This window comes from Limulus polyphemus, unplaced genomic scaffold (assembly GCF_000517525.1).
Source record: "Limulus polyphemus unplaced genomic scaffold, Limulus_polyphemus-2.1.2 Scaffold1934, whole genome shotgun sequence".
Lineage (NCBI taxonomy): Eukaryota > Metazoa > Arthropoda > Merostomata > Xiphosura > Limulidae > Limulus > Limulus polyphemus.
Genome location: NW_013667544.1, coordinates 164279 through 181901, shown reverse-complemented (window position 1 = coordinate 181901; position 17623 = coordinate 164279). Strand labels below are relative to the sequence as shown.

The 17623-nt window shown below is 30.6% G+C and overlaps 1 protein-coding gene across 1 annotated transcript in view; it reads left to right on the top strand.

Moving 5' to 3' along the window:
- The window catches only part of LOC106465410 (moesin/ezrin/radixin homolog 1-like), a 64883-nt gene that overhangs the window by 38923 nt on the left and 8337 nt on the right, over positions 1-17623 (top strand). Inside the window, exons 7-10 of the mRNA XM_013925636.2 lie at positions 3835-3981; positions 4966-5062; positions 9274-9437; positions 12334-12443. Of these exons, the coding sequence (XP_013781090.1) occupies positions 3835-3981; positions 4966-5062; positions 9274-9437; positions 12334-12443 (518 nt within the window). The remainder of the gene's footprint in view (positions 1-3834; positions 3982-4965; positions 5063-9273; positions 9438-12333; positions 12444-17623) is intronic.

Below are 17623 nucleotides of genomic sequence, written 5' to 3'. Positions count from 1 at the left end.
TGTAACCGTAAAAAAAATCGAAATATACCTAAATTAATTTTTTTTACTTTCTATAATGACTTCAGATTGTAACATGAAACTACATTTGTTTATCCTAATTAGCTCTAAGTTCGTAAAATTATACATCTATTTATAATTAAATTTTATTGTTTTATTACCCTTTGAACCATGTCTATCTATTATCTGCACCATTATAAGTTGTAAATCACACACGGGGAATGTGCAGTTCACATTACACTATCAAATCACATTACCCACGAGCTGCTTACGTGTATGCCTCATGAACTATTTTAATTATGTTATTAATATTACTTATTTTACCTATTCTAGTCTTAAATAACTTAAAAAAGATCTGTATTTTTAGATTTTAGTTACTTTTATAATAATAAATGAAAAATAGATATGAAAAACAGGAAATAAAGTACTTACCCAGTCTTCTTTTTCTTGCTCTCGGGTTTTGAAGAGAGTTAACCCTGATTTTTTATACTATAGATAGTAATGCACTTAATTTTTAGTAGACAAATTGCCTTACCTCTGAAAACTTCTGGCTTTCTAACTATGCAACAAGAGCTGTTACAAATTCATCCAAACTAGTCATCAACTTACTCACGGGAACAAATCTTGTTGTGTGAGTGAAGTTGACAATATTCTGTTCAGGATACAATGTTATACAATACATCATTTGATAGATGAAAACCGTGACTTTCTATTGGTTATAGGTAATATGTATTGAAACGTGAGAGAGAACTATAAACAAATTGTGAAAGAGAACATGTTACAGGTGGGTGTGGCAGGAGGGGTCTGATTTTTCTATTTGATAGCTCTGTAACCAAACAAAATTGAAGAGTATAAAAATAATGGTTTGTCTGAGCAATAATGATCTTATAGAGTGTAATTTACACTTAATTTTGTACTTTTTCAAGGGGTGGTGGATAAAATAGGGATGATGACATGCTAAGGAAAAATTTATCACGTGGATCACTCTAGTGGAAATTCAGGATTGTTTAAAATATTGCCTTGTAGAAATAAGAATTTGTATACTACTAAAATATGGATTATTAGCTAAGATTTTATGATATACTAATTGATATAACATAAATAAAAAGTGGTTTAATAAAATTTTGAATGTAAGACACTAAAACCTTGGGTCATGTGCAGTAAAGGGTACTCAGGGTGATAGGGTTAAAAAGGAATTATTTTAATCCAGACAGGGCCAGGTATGACCTAGTGAGGTCCATGGTTAACTTTCTATTGTCAGAAAGTCATACTCTGTGCTTTAGGGCTGTGGGTTTGTCATAATAGTGATGGTTAAATTCCAGTATGTGTTTAGAGTAACTGAAGATTTTGCAGTGGGTACTGTTGACTATCTGTCTTCCTTGTCTGTGATTTAAAAATTAGGGATGGCTAGTGGATAAAGCCTTTCTACAGCTTCGTGCAGATATCCAAAACAAACATAGTTTAGACAGCATCTGATATTTGTTTAAAATCATTGTGCTTTATCACAGTGATCTTAACTAACTAAACATATTACATACTAAGTGACTTAGAAGGGAAATAATACTTATTTGTATTAATTAAGCTTTTATAAATATCCATCCAAATGACAGTTTTAAGTTTTTTTCTCACTTGTGTGCTAAAAGAGCTTTTATACGTGTCTATTCAAATGACAGTTTTACATTTTTCTATAAGGTGTGCCACCTTTTGCACCAAATTTTTTTCATTGTAATATTTGAGCTGAAATTTACACCAGGGTTTTAAAATTATTTCTTTGTCAAATTGAAAGTAGTAAAAACAATTATGACTGTATGTGGCATGTGGTTATGTATGTATGACGATTATTAAAGTGCAACAATGCTTGCACTGTTTCTGTATGTGATGATGTGTGTGTGTGTGTGTGTGTGTGTTTTGGTAAGCTAACATTACTAGAGTTGTGTATATGTTTTGAATTTTACTGGAGCTGTTTTTATATTTTACCTTTTTGGTTTATGCTTTAAAATTTGTGTTATATTGAGATTATATGATTTTAAAAGTGATCAAATTTTAGTATGAAGAAAGTGCAGTGGTTTTTGAGCTGGGATGGATTGTGGGAGATAAGGCTACATTTTTTTTTTATTATTTCAAAATATTTCCCCTCCCTTTGGAGATTGTTTGCTAGTTAGCTTTACATGGCTGATGGAGATGCTTATAACCCATAGAAAGAACAGATTTTCCTCTGCATAAATTGTATAAAGCTTTGTTCAGTTTTGGCAGCAAAAATCACTGTTTGAGAGGAATTGCTTGGTTTGTGATGATCATGTGTTTTACCTACTTATAGCCAGAAGTATTTTAGTAGTTTTGGGACATTTTGTTCTGATGACTGATATAATATTTTGTATTCTAAAGTGCATATTTGAAAGTACATGAATTCGTTTTTGGACACTCAACAAGACTTTGGGAAGGATAGCATGGATTGCTAAGGGTCTCGGGTACACAGTGAGTACTACAGATATTTTTTTTTATGTACATATCTTATTTAGTAGCATAGAAGAGTAAGTAACTAAAATGTAATAATTATAAACTTCTCAGTTAGGCTAACATATCTTCAGTAAAACAAAACATCTAAAATTACTCGTGCTCAGCTAACTAAAGCACATGTTAAATTTCAAAAGCTTGTTTATATTACAAGTGTTAGAAAATGCTAATGGCTCCTGCTGTGATTTTTTGCTTTTTGGAGGCAAGTTTTACTTCTTCAGTAAAAAAAAACAAAAAAAACTGCAATTAAACTGTAAAAGAAAATAGACATGTAAAGGTTAACTTAGAGATGAAAGTATTCAGATGCTTAATTTGAAACTTACTGAACAATACTCAAGTTGGTTTAGATGAATGAATAGTATTACTCATTTCATATTTTTAAACTGCACTTTTGTGATTTCTCTATATACACAAGAACTGAGTACACTGTTCATGTTAGGGTAGAGAAATTGAGAGAGAGAAAATATAAAATTTGACTCCCCCAAAAATATGATATTTATTTAGGAAGTTCAAGAAGTTATGCAAATAAAATATGTAAACTGTAAGAAGAAAAGTATTTTTATTATTAGCATGAAAATCACCTTTCACTCAGACTGATTCAGTAAAGGCTTTGAGAATGGTCAGGCAAATCTTTTGTAGAAATACTATATTAAAACTGATTTTTTTGTGTACAACAGTTATTTAATGTTTAATTTATAAAAGTTTGCCAAATCACAAAGATCCATGTGACATCAAACAGTTCAGCATACTTTGACTTTATGTATATATAATAAATTTGAAAAGTGGGCCAAATAAATTCACTTGTCGAAGACAAATTACACATGCCTGCAAATTTAAACTTCATAAAAGCTGTTTTGGTTTTAATAATAGATTTTATATAATACAGCTATACATATTTCAAAAATAATATTAATTTTTTTGTGTCGTCAGGATTTTTTTACAAATTGGGAAGAAAAAACCTTACTTAGATCAAATTACTATTTCCTTTACCACAAAGAACATTTTTTTATTAACAAAAATACAAATAAACTGAAGAAAAGGGAAGAACATTGATGTCAGACGAATATGTGTCCTCTTTTTATCGTGATTTTTTTGTGTGAAATCTACATCTTTTAATCTCAAAAGTACGTGTTGTGGTCTTTCTTTTATGTATTATGTTATGAGGTTTTGTGGAAAACCTGTACGTAATGGAGAAAAATGGATATCATTTTTCAATTCAGCATACAAGATTTATTGTAGAACGTAAAAATTTCAAGACAATAAAACTCGCAGGCTTGTGTTATTAGTTGTTACTTGCAGCTTATTTTTTTCTCCTTATTCAAGGGAAGATGCTATGATGGAGTACCTTAAGATAGCTCAAGATCTGGAAATGTATGGTGTGAATTACTTTGAGATCAAGAACAAGAAAGGAAGTGACTTGTGGCTGGGTGTTGATGCTCTTGGCTTAAACATCTATGAAAAGGATGACAAGTATGATTTGTTTAGCTTTGTTGGCAGTACCTTCACAGTAGCAAATGAAATTCTCAAGATCTTTAGAAGTATATTTCATTGTTTGAAAGAAAATATGACTACTAAATTGTTTTTATTTAATTTTGTTCCTTTCATCCTCAAATACTATATTAAGAGCTTTTGGCAAAAGATTAATGGTGTGCAGCACAGTAATTCTTTGATGGCCATCATTATGGTGATTCAAGGGATCCTCCTGCATTATGTTTTAATGATATATATGTGTCATGGCAATGTTTCAAAGAGCTAAGTTAATATATGTAGTTCTTTTGAGTTTTAATACCTTAGTAATGTTATAAAATATTAACTTAGAACAAAGTCTCACACACTTATTATTAAAATCAAAGAAGAAAAGTAAAGGACTTTTTTTTTCACATGCACTTGTGTTAAACGATATAAAAAGCTATACTTGTATGAAATCAATCAGGGAACTTATTTTCTACAGTTTCGTCAAGATATATACAGAAAATTGTTTTCAGTGCTAGGATAAAATTGCATGGGTTTAAGAAATAAATATCTTAATTGAAAAGGTGTTCATGTTACTGAAACATTTATACTCTGAAATTTATATTAATACAGTATCTGGAATTTAGTAGAATTGTAATTGTAATGTTATTGAATTCATGAAGTAAGTCTGTTTTATATTATAGATGTGGGCACTTTGTTTTTGAAGCCCTAGACTAAACCGATACCCAGATAATCTTCTGTGCTGATTTTGGTTACATGTATTTTTTGTTTGGTTATCATTCTAAAACTATTATAAACTTGTAATGTTGAATTTTTCAGGTCAAATATGTCTCATTCTTGAGCTTATTTTGAATACATGTGCACTTCATAAGGATTTCTGAACCCACTATAAATTTGATTTGAAAAAAACTGTACTGATCTCTTAGATCTCTTGATATATAAAATAAAATTTTGATATTATTATTATTTTTTTGTTTTTAGGCTTACTCCTAAAATTGGATTTCCATGGAGTGAAATACGAAACATTTCTTTTAATGATCGAAAATTCGTCATTAAACCTATTGACAAGAAAGCTCCAGTAAGTTTAATTGTTTTTTTTTTGTAGACACAATATTTGAAAGAGATTTGCTACAAGAATTTATTTTATTCTATTTATACAGTCATATAATTTTATTTCAAGACTTACATTTTCTGAGTACAAGACAAAATATGTTATATGGAATTAAAAAAAGGAAGAAAATTTTGTTTAAAACAAAGGTTTTATGATAAATTATGAAGTAGATATGCCAATCAAAATTAAATTTTGAAGTAAATAAACAAAACTGAGATAGAATTTCTTATTGATTACTATTGAATTTTAGTCTGAAGTATCTTATGAAAGTACACCATGTTCTAAAACCATTATCTTATAAAACAAAATGTATATAATTTTAGAATTAAATCAAAAATCAATGCATTTTACAAAATAACTGCATTTATATTATCATAAATTTTGTCATGATATAAAATACTGTTTAGTGTAAGTATTATTAATTAATTTATTTTACGAGTGAATATTTCGTGATTGTTTAGTTTTTTCGTTAGAGAATGAAAACCATTTTTAATTTTAAAGTAAACGTTATGACAAGTTTAGTTACGTAACTTGGTAAGAATCATACATTGTGTTTATAATTCATTGATGTTGAGACTATCGAACGTCACATGAAATTTATTGATGTTGAGGATATAGGGATTTCTAGAAGGTAAGCAGACGATTAAGTGATAAATATATTAATAGTGTGAGACAAAAAAGAAAAGAAGATTAAACAAGACATCAAGCCCCTGCAAGTGTCAAAAGGTGACATCCCAAATGTAGGTTTGCAGGAACTGAAGAAAGCATAGAAAGCAAAGTTAAACAGATCATAGTACCAACAGAATACTGGACTCAAGTGATGAAGTTGGCTCCTGAGTCAATTGATAGATGACAACTAGGAACAAAGAAAATGGCAGACAGGATCACCAGTAACTTCCATTGCTGTGAGTCATCGGAGATGTGAGTAGATTCTGTAGGTCGTGTTAGACCTCAGAAACCGACTGGAGTAGACCTGTCAGCTTGCTTGACAGAGCATGTATGCAGCTCATGGCATTCAGAAACATTTCTATGAAAAGAAGGCCAAGGATCGAGCAGGGTGAGTTTGTTGTGGTCTGTGGACAGCAGAACTAAGACCTTCTGTCTGAACTTGAAACGAAGTACAGGAAGTACTCAAAGAATGGACTACAAGGTGAATGTAAATGGGAAGACCAAGATCTACCATGCTATTCTGTTGAAGTATTTTGGGAGAAAAGAATACCTAATGGGTGCAGCTGTTGAAACAGAGATGGATGTTACAGGTGTGGTTATCATAGATGCAGAACCAGAAGACAGTGACTTTGTCTAAGAAGATGAAGACCTACTAGACCTAAGACCACTAGGTGGAGATGAGACATACAAAGATGTCAACATCAGCAAAGAACTGACTGGCAAGCAGAAAAAAGCTTTACAAGACCTACTGTGCCAGTATGCAGATATCCTCATGGATAAACCAGGAAAGACAGACCTTCTGTAACACCAAATCAAGACCACAACCAGGGATCCAGTCAAAGTGAAGCCTTATCAGATGCCTTATGCAATGAGACACCTGATAAAGCTGGAAGTTGAGGCAATGTTTGAAGCTGGAATCATCGAGCCTTTAAATTCAGCCTACTGTTCAGTAATTGTGAAGAAGAGGGATAGATCAATCCATTTCTGCATAGACTTTTGGAAGCTGAACCTCGTGATGAAGTTTCATTCCGAACCTATTAGCAACCCAGAGGCCATCATGTTAAAACTAGATGGGGCCAGGTTCTTTTCAAAGATCAATCTCATTGAATGTTATTCGCAAATTCCAATGGAGACGGGATCTAAAGAGAAGACAGCATTTGTGTCACCAGATAGATGTTACCAATTTAAGCAGATGCCAATTGTGTTATTCAACTCAGCAGCAATGTTCAACCGAATGATAAGGAGGATGCTTCACAACACCAACATCAAGTACAATGTGGATGACATTCTGATATACATTGCAAGATGTTAAGACCACCTGAAGAGATGTAGAGAGCTGTTTCGGCAAGTGAGGGCAGTAGGCCCTCACTATCAGACCATCAAAGTGCTACATCGGATATCTTGTGCTGAAGTTTGTTGGACATAAAATAGAGGACTGACGGATAGCCATGGAAAAGGAAAAGATAATCCATATAAAAGAAATGGGAGCAACCACACCAGGTAGCATTCCAGAAATTAAAGAACATGTTGGTAAGTTTGCTGATTCTTAGTATGCCAGACTTCAACAAACTATTCATTGTCCAGGTTGATGCTTCAGACATTGGAATTGGAGCAGTACTCTTACAAGAATATGAACACGGACTATTTCTGGTAACCTATATAAGTAAAAAGCTGTTAAATAGTGAGAAGAACTACTCCCAAATGGCAAATATTATGAGGTTCCAGAGATATCTGTATGGGAAATAGTTCATCATCCAGACAGACCATCAACCACTTGCATACAATCAGAGGTACAAGATTGAAAGTGTGAGGATCATGAGGTGGGCATTGTACCTTCAGTCAGAGCTACAGGTTCCGCATTGAAGGTTTCAAAGGGACTATAAATGTTGGAGCAGACTGTGTGAGTGAACCAAGAACAGTCTTTGTATATAGTAAAAAGAATATTGTAAATATTTCTCTTGAAGAGGGGGCTTATGTCATGATATAAAAGACTGTTTTATATAGGTATTATTAATTTATTTATTTTGTGAATGAATATTTCATGATTGTTTAGTTTTTCATAACAAGAGAATTAAAAGCAATTATTTTGAAGTAAACGTTATGACAAGTTTAGTTACATAACTCAGTAAGAATCGTACATTGTGTTTAGAATTCAATGATGTTGAGGCTATCGAACGTTGTGTGAAATTTATTGATGTCGAAGATTTAGAGATTTCTGGAAGGTGAGCAGACGATTAAGTGATAAGTATGTAGATAGTGTGAGATGAGCGGGAACAGTAGACAGACAGATATAACAGATGAGAAAATAAAGTCACAGGAAGTAGATGTTCGGCCAAAGAAAAGTTAAACGTAAAGTTAACTGCCATAGGAGTGAAAGGCCTAATGATTAATACTGGCATAACGATTAATATGTTAGAGGAAAACTAACAGTTTTAAAAGAGATAAGAAGAAGAGTTTATTCCGTCAAAGAGAGTTCTAAAGTAATTGAACCAGCCTGAGTGCACTTTGAAAAAAGGAACAGACGATATCTGAAGCAATAGGACCAGACAATTACTGGAAGAGCAGTATACAACTGTGGTAATTCAGCTAATCAACTGAAATTCTAAAGCAATTAAATAGGCTAAGTGGACATTTGACAAGAAGAAAACTATATATAGTGTTCATGGTATGCCTATCATTTCTATAGTGTAACTAATTTTTTTTTACATATGTTTAACTAGTTTGAATATATATATATATATATATATATTATTTTGAAAACAACTGGATTGCTTGCTGTTTGTTTATTTTTGAATTTATCACCCACATGTCACAGACAGTTACTGTAAAAGCATCCTTTCCTCAACACTCCTATTATTCAACCTACTTACTAAATACTACTATTATATATGTTATTAAAAAGAATAAGACCATTATTTACAGTTTGTATTATTAACTTTTTGAAAATTAAAAAGAGCATCTCAGCTCTAACATTGTAGCTAAATATTGTTAAAGTTACTGGTATATTCAATTGAAAGAGCTTAAAATTTTCCATCACTTGTTTTATTACTGCACAAGTTGAATTTAAGCATTGAAGAAATTTAAAAACTATTATTCCAAATACAAATAAATTGAAGTTCTTGAAAGTAAATTGTACCTAGTTGAATTGTTTGTTGTGTGAAACTTTTTTTTTTTTATTGTTTCAATGGTATTTTAAGCAGTCTAGACACAATACAGTGAATTTAATGGACTGCTTCTTACCATTTCTAGATGAGTGGGGTGATGCCTTGGCTTCTATACTAAGGTCTTCTTCCTGGCTTTGATTTAAGAAGGCCTCAGTAAATAAGCTGAGATATAACCCTATTCTAGAAACAGGTAGGAGTGATTTAGTAAAGCCAAACTGCCATTTTTATTGTTTTGAAAATTTGAAGTTTTGTAGTTAGTTTGAAGTAGTGTTAAGAAATCTTATTTTCTTTAAAGAGTAAGGTCATTTTGTTCTATGTGGATGAAATGTTTTTTGTTTTCAAAAGGATTTCGTATTTTTTACCCCACGACTGAGAATTAACAAAAGAATTCTTGCTCTCTGTATGGGGAACCACGAACTATACATGCGTCGACGCAAGCCAGATACCATTGAGGTTCAACAAATGAAGGCTCAAGCACGTGAGGAAAGACTAGCAAAACAACAAGAAAGGTAAATGTTTTGTATAGTTAAATGTTCTTAATATATATATGAAAATAATTAGAGAAAACTTAATTCATTTATAATAGATCATTTATAATCAGTTTAAACTTTATAGTTTGATTTATTCTTGTCATGAACCATGATAGTGGTTCATAATAGTGATTGCAAGGTATTGTACAAAACCATAATAGAACGTTTGGGCAAAAAGTACCTTAAACAGTAAAGATTCATTTCAAAATAACACTTTAAAACCTTTACTACTGACTTCTAAGGCTGTATACATATCAAAATGCACAAAAAAGCATGCATGTTAGACTTACAAGGAAAAGAAAATCCACTCAAAATGGCCCATTTGTAATTCTTCTTTTTCATTTTATTCTCTATCCAGCCTACAACAAAAACAGCTTAGTATATTGTATCCAAACCTTTTGTAGGATACTAAATACGGTACTGTGAAGGTTGTAGGGGATTGAAAAGTTGATTTATTTTTTTCTATATTTTACATAAGCTAAAGAAAATCATAATTCTAGTGTAAACAATGTTATCATTTTCCTTTCAAGTTAGCTTTCTTGCAGATATCTGATGTTCCTTTAAAAAGCTTATGTACAGGGTGAAACAGAATTTACCAATCAATAATAGATGAACATTAAATGACTAACATGTAGATACTCAATTATCTCTAGAATGACTTCAGATTGTAACATGAAACTACATTTATTTATCCTAAGTAGCTTTAAACTCATAACAGTATACATCTATTTATACCTAAATTGTATTGTTTTATTACCCTTTGAATCATGTCTAACTAATAATTTTTATTATATTATTATTATTTATTTTACCTAATCTGACCCTAACTAATCTAAAGAGTTTCCTATTTTTACATTTTAGTTACTTTTATAATAATAAGTAAAAAATACAAATGAAAACCAAGAAATAAAGTACTTACCTGGGCCCTTTTTTTTTTGCTGTCAACTGTTGATAACACTTAAGCCTTCTTTTCTTATACTAATGGTGGTAGTGCACTAAATAATTTTTATTTAATTAAATAATCTACCAAAGAACATAGAATAATAACATGCAAAAAGCAGACAATGCCCATAACTATCCCAATTTTTAGGTTTTTTGTCATAATCCTATATACTAAATGCTGCCATCAGAGCACAATATGATGAAGATATTTCAATTTGAAGTTTAAAAGTTAATGCATAGTGAACAAGCATAGCTATTGGAATTTATTTTGTGCATTTTAAACACCAGCAAAAATGCTGCCCTATGGGCAGCTGTTTGTGCTAGTAATTACTAAACACAGTATTCATACCTAATTCTAAAAAAGTGTAAATAAAAGTGAAAATTTTCTAAAAAGTTTTTTTTTCTGGGAAGTACTGCATGGGGAAAAATGTTCAGTAAAGGTGTGGCGATACAGCAATACGATACGAATATCATATCATGAAGCCCTGATACGATTGTATTGATACATCATCTGATATGATACATATTATGTATCTTCACAAAATTTGGCAAGGTTTCAGTAAACATTACAAGTCTTTTGTGCTGAAAAAATCAGAAATTCTAATAAAATATGTTTTCTATAAATTAAAGATTCAGTAAAGGAAGATGAGTATTGAGTTGTACAAGTTGTCAACATTACATGCAAAGTAACATGACAAATTAACAATAACAAAATAGACAGACAAATATTAACTTTTTTTTAAATTTTACCTCTCTTGCCAGCTGCATTTGATCAAACCTGAGAATTTGAAAAAGCACTGTAAAGTGTGAAGTACTTAAATAAGAAAATGTTAGTAATATAGATAATAAGTCGCAGAAAAGACTGTCAAACTTTGTAACAAACCATTGGTAAAACTTCTGTATCTAGGTACCTATCGTATCGTGGCATCACTCTCTAGATACGTATCATATCGACTACTATGAAGAGGTATGCACCCCTAGTGTTTGGATTGTGCTCTTTAGTCATACACAACTTATTGCATCAAAATGATTCAATGTAGCTCAGAGCTCAGAATTTTTATAAAATTTACTGATATAAACTGTAATATTTTTATACATTAAGAGTGCTATATTTTATTGAACAACTCCAGTGTTTGAATACTACATTTAAAAATTACATCAATAAAGATACAGTGAAACCCTCATGAACAGGCCTAGTAATAGTCGTGTTCTTGTTGTGTGGGAGAGTACTTTTATTTAAATTTGTGTTCTGTTATAAAGAAATGGTTATTGCATATACTATAGTTAGTTTTCAAATTGTCTGAATTTTGTGTACCCAAATTGTGAAATTTGTTTTATGGATTTTTGTTTGTGTTCCATTCAATAAATGGCACCACATTTCATAAGCCTCAGTCACCACTTCTGGCAATATCTTTTCAACATCATCTTTATACTTTTTTGGCCTTCCCATCTTGAATATGTTTTCTATGGATCCTCTTCTTACAAGTTTAAAACACACCATAAAAATACAGAAAAGCAAACAATTAACATTTCATTTCTGCATCAATATTATCAATATGTTTATGTTTAAAGATTTTTTCTGTAATTTTCGTTACATACATGCTATGTCCATTATGGTAAGATTTAGATTTTAATCTAAAAAGATAAATATACCTTCCTAAACTTGTATGGTTTTGGTAATAAAACAGTGAAACAACTTATTTTGAAAACTGGTAGTGACTTCCAGAAAGTTGCTTTAATTAAAAACGTTTTGCAATAGCAACTCTGACAACTACATTATAAAGTATAGCTTAAGCCCAGTGATGTGATATAACTTAAGGTACAAGATATACAGCCTTTTAAGCTTTAGATACAGTTATTATTAAATATCCCATGTTAAAATCTGTAATATAGAATAGAGGTAGTGGTAACATATGTTTGTTTTTATACACAGAGAAAAGTTACTGAAGGAGATAGAAGCCAGAGAGATGGCTGAAAGGAAACAACAAGAGTATGCAGAGCAATTGAAACATATGCAAGAAGACATGGAAAGAAGGCAATTGGGTGTGTGTTTCTGTGTATTTATAATTTATTTACACACTGTTCTATGCTTATGTTATTGATTCTGTGAAGTTTAATTTTGATATTAGTTCACATAAGTGTAGAAAAAAGTGGAATTTTTAAGTTTTCAGTCAAAGCTATTAAAAGTGATGCAACTCTTTTATTCATGAATGAGAATGCTCTTTGGATTTCCACCTTTCTTGTTGATGCTAGAGCAATTTTTGAAATGAGTGTAAATCAGAGGAGAAAATTTTAGGGAAGGAGGTGGTTCTGTGTAACAGTGAAATTACAGTTTGTCACCAAGGGCATGGAAAATGAAGCAAAATATATGAAAAGTATACTTTCTTTACATAAATGAGTAGTAGATAGATTGAATAGGTTTACATCATCTTAAAAACATTTACCCATCAATGTAATAATATATTGGTATTACCATATCAGGTCTGATGATTGATGTTTCTGGTTCATTTCATTTCACATGAGCAGGGTTTGCACACATTCTTTAAATTTTAGAATTTAACACTGTTGGGTTAAGGGCCTGGGAGTATATAAAGAGACTTCATTTAACTGTTTGGAACAAAATATATACATGATGCCTGTCATCTTTTTTGCTGTACTGGGTAATTACCAGTGAGGAAGGTGTGTGGAATGGGTGTTGTTGAAAAGAAAAATTATTATGCTTTGCCTTACACCTTGTTAGTTAAGACTGTATAGCAGTGGAAAGAATATTAAAGTGATAGCTTAAACAGTGCATGATTTTTAGTTTTATGATAAAGTTTAACTTTGTAATGTGGAATTATCTATTAATTGGATTTCATGATGAATTAACAGCATCTTTCAGTAGCTTGAATGAACAATTTAACTGTCTAATGTGTAAATATGTATTTAAAATTGACATTCCTTTGTGATTTTACATACATATTTACACATTGCACAGTTAATTTGTCCTTCAAGCTAATAAAAATAATATATCTAATTCTATTTCAACACTTTTTAACTCAGAAATATTTTAGAATTGATAACCTGTATTTTGTGTGAGTCACAAAAAAACCTTAAAGATGTTTCATCTTTCATTTTTGTGGAACTTTGAGGAGTCTTGGCTGTAAACAATGCACTTATTGATTTTTTTTATAGAATTTCTCTCTTCAAAGTACAAGTTTGTTTGCTAATAAACTATTATCCCTTGAGAACATAATTATCTACATCTTTTTTTCATGATTTTCTTCCTGTAATAGTCATTTTATTACTATAAGGTTCATCCCCACCGTTTTATTTTTCTACAGCATGTGGTTTCAAGTTTAAATATTCTTGTATGCAACAGATTATAAACTATTTACATCAGTGTAAAGTAAACAAAGTGTTGTGAACAATAACTTATGGTTTCTTGAGAAAATGACTAAATGGTACTCCTGAAGGTGTGACCAAAGACATTTAATGGGAAGTTTATGAAACTTTAGAATGAACCACAAATCTTTAAATTTGTTTATAGTTGCTTTAGCTGTTCTTTTCATTCTTGAAAATGGTGTTGTGATAAATTATATTTTTTTTAAAACTATAGAAATGTTCTTCTCTGACAAGACATCAGACAATCTTAGTTAGGTTTAGCAAGTATGGTTGGTTGACTCAAATCCAAACTTAGCACATTCAAATAACACAAATAAAAGAACCTATTATTTATCGTAATTAAATTATATTTTTGAAATATAAAGTGATCTTGACCAAAAGTGTTGTTTGCAAAAATATTGTTGTTTTTAAAAATTTTCATTGGAAGTGGTAACTATTCAGCAAAGTAAATTATTATAAGATGTATGTTAATGAATATTGATCAATTTGAAATTGAATGGATATATATAAATTAGAACTTTCAGATCAATCGTAAAAAACTAAATGCTAAGATAAAAACTTTCATTGTTTCTCCAAAACAGTGTCTCACAACAAAAGTTTGGAAATTTCACAATCTAAAAAATGATAGAAATAATAAATTATATAATTTTTAAAAACAGAACTAGTAATACTTAATAAGTGTTTCTATTTTTTACTTAAGTCTTTTCCATTGGGAGAAGGAATGAATAAGGATACCAAGTTACATCCCTTCTTCCAGTGAGGAAAGGGTTAAAGGATAAAGCAATTAAAATATAAGCTTTAGATTTAGCTTTGTGTGCGTGTGTATGTATGTATGTATATAGATAGGTGATTTGGGTAGTTTTAATGAGTAAAGTAAATCTTTGAACATCCCTGTTTAGAGCTAACATGGTGGCTAATTTTTTGTATTAACATATGAAGATGAAAAAAGGTATTTTTTCATAGAAATATGAGTAATTTGCTTAAAACTGAGTATACTGTTATTGTGATATTATAGAAGTTATCTTAATGTTGAACAAGTTACATGCAAATATATTGTTATAGTTTATGCCCTCTTTCTTGTTGCCATGGGAATATACATTTTTGGAAGATTTTCTGTTGAGTTACTCTGTGCAAATTGCAACTATAAAAATAAGCTCTTTCTGAGTAATCAACCAAATGATTTGGTAATTTCTCTTAAGCTGTCGAAGCAATGTACTGATGCTAGTGGCAGAGCAAGTAAGATTTTGGATTGTATCTATGAATTATTGAATACAAGTCTAAAGAGGTTATAATGTCATTGTACAGGTTATTGGTTGGCCACATTTGGAGTATTGTGTTCAGTCTTGGACTCCTTAACTTAGAAAGGACACTGAGTTGTTGGAAAGGGTTCAGAGAAAGGCTACTAAGATGGTACCTGGGATGGAAAGGTTGTCACGAGGACAGATTAAGATTTCTGAACGTGTTTTCTCTTGAAAAAAGAAGTTAGAGGGGTCTGATTGAGGTCTTTAAAGTTGTTAAAGGAACCAATAGTGTTGATGCATGATTTTTTTTGTATTTAATGGTAAGAATGGTAAGACTAGGGGACACAAGCATAAATTTTGGCAGGGAAGGAGTCATCTTCAGTTAAGACAGCTTTATTTTTTTAACAGGATGGTTGACCTTTGGAATGGGTTGCCTTCATATGTAGTACGTGCAGTTATTTTAAGGGCATTTAAGGGAAAGCTTGATAAATATTTGAATGATAGGTACTGTCTTTGATTTTTGTGTGTATGTGTTTGATTTAGTGGATAGGAGCCTAGATGGATCAAGAGGACTCTTTTTGCCCTTTGATGATATGTTAATAGAAGAGAGAAGAAAAAAGTACATGAAATTTTGTGACCAACAGGAGAGCTATTGCATTTGTGCAAGATATTGTTGTAACAGGTTGCTGTTTAAACTGTACTGCTGAGGCAACAACCTGTTACAAATAGTTTTTATTTATTTAAGATATCAGGAATATGCAATTGGTAGACTATTTCACACAGATTATCAGCTCAAGAATATTTATATGTGAATCTAGGGGATAATCAGAATCCATGTAACAAAATATACATTTATTTAATTTCCATAAAGAAATAATAATTACAAAACTTAATGTTTGATACAAGTGAAACTTTAGTTCATTGTTTTCACTTAAGAAAATTCCTTTAGATAACACCATTACCTCTGCTTTCAAAGGCTATTTTAATATTGTTATTTTAACTCAAGTTTCCAGGTTCTTATACTTTGTTAGTTACACTTAGATTTATATCATAGACATTACTGTAGCAGCTAAAGGTGCTGCAAATTCTGTCAGGAGAGAGGATGACTGCTGCTAACTTCCCACTCTCACTAGTAGCTTGGCCTGATGACACATTTTTATGCATTGATATTTCTAAGCTGTAGTATCGTTTCATTATTAAAAACTATCAAATTTAGTTCCTCAGTTTAGGCTGGTCTTCTCTCAGACAAGTAACATACAATGGATAAAATTCATGGTGATTATTGAGTAGTACTTATTCCAATAGGATCAGATAACAATCGCAGCCTTTCAAAGTTTAGTCTGCCATTTATTTGACTAATCATCATAGAATTCTATATTTTATTAAACTATCTTTTGCTCTGTAACCTAAGATTTTTAAGATGCTATTTTCCAACTCATTAGTGTTCTATTCTTCATTATACATTGCCATCTATGATAACCTCTTCTTTTATTGGGAAATGTTAGGATTTGTTTAGGTAGAAAGAGAACTTTGCTTAAGATAAGTGCATATTTGCAACAAAAAGATACAAAAGAAACAGGAAAGCTTAGCAATAAGAATAATTAAGTTGAAAAATTGCAGCACATGAAAAGAAAATTATAAGTAAAATCAATATGAAACCAAAGTTTCTAACCAAAAATAACTCAAAGATTATTCAAACATTTGGAGAGAGACAGGAAAAGGGCAAGAATTCTTAGTCTTTGAATATCTTGTGGAAATAGCAAATATGTAGAAAAACATCAAATAGTGTAGACATCCAAAAGAGTTCTAAATTGAAAGAAATGAACTTTTAAAATGTTTTCTTCATGAACACTTCTAATACAAAAACTTTATTGAGTATGCATATTATGTATATGAAAATTGTCACAAAATTTAATACAAATATTTAACCATATTACTGACTAATCCTTTTACAACCAATAAGGTTCTGAATGCACCTGTCAGTCATTTTTTGTTCACACAGTAGAAAGACTTAACCAAATTGCATGTAGCTTAGTATAAATTATAAATAATGAATTTTGTCTAAAAGAAAAACATGTAATTTGATTTAGTATTTATGTTTCTTTTTAATTTTATTTTTCTGATTAAAATAGTCCACTTTCTCTAGGAGTCATAGTATGATTGACAGACATTACTGGTGACTTCAGTTTTCAAAATGACAATATTGTTATCTTTGTCATATAAACCAACTATACTTTTGAGTAAGATAATTTTACATCTAATAATAATTGTTTTCAATAATTAAGAAGCTCTTGTAATTTTCAGTTGTGCTTGAGTAACAATAAATTTAATATATATATATACAATAAAGATTTTTTATCCAAATAATTTGAAGTTGAAGAAGGTTTAGTTTATCATATTCATCAACCTTAAATATCTTACATTGTGTTTTTAATAAAAAAAATTTCGGGTAGCTTTCAAAATGACTTGACATGAAAAAATATCATCATAACCGGAAGAAAAACAAAAACACAGGCCTCTAATTAGTTATGAAGCATTTAAAAGCTTTGTCTTACAGTTGTATGTTTAGCATGACTGTGCTCCAGCTCAGCATTTTTT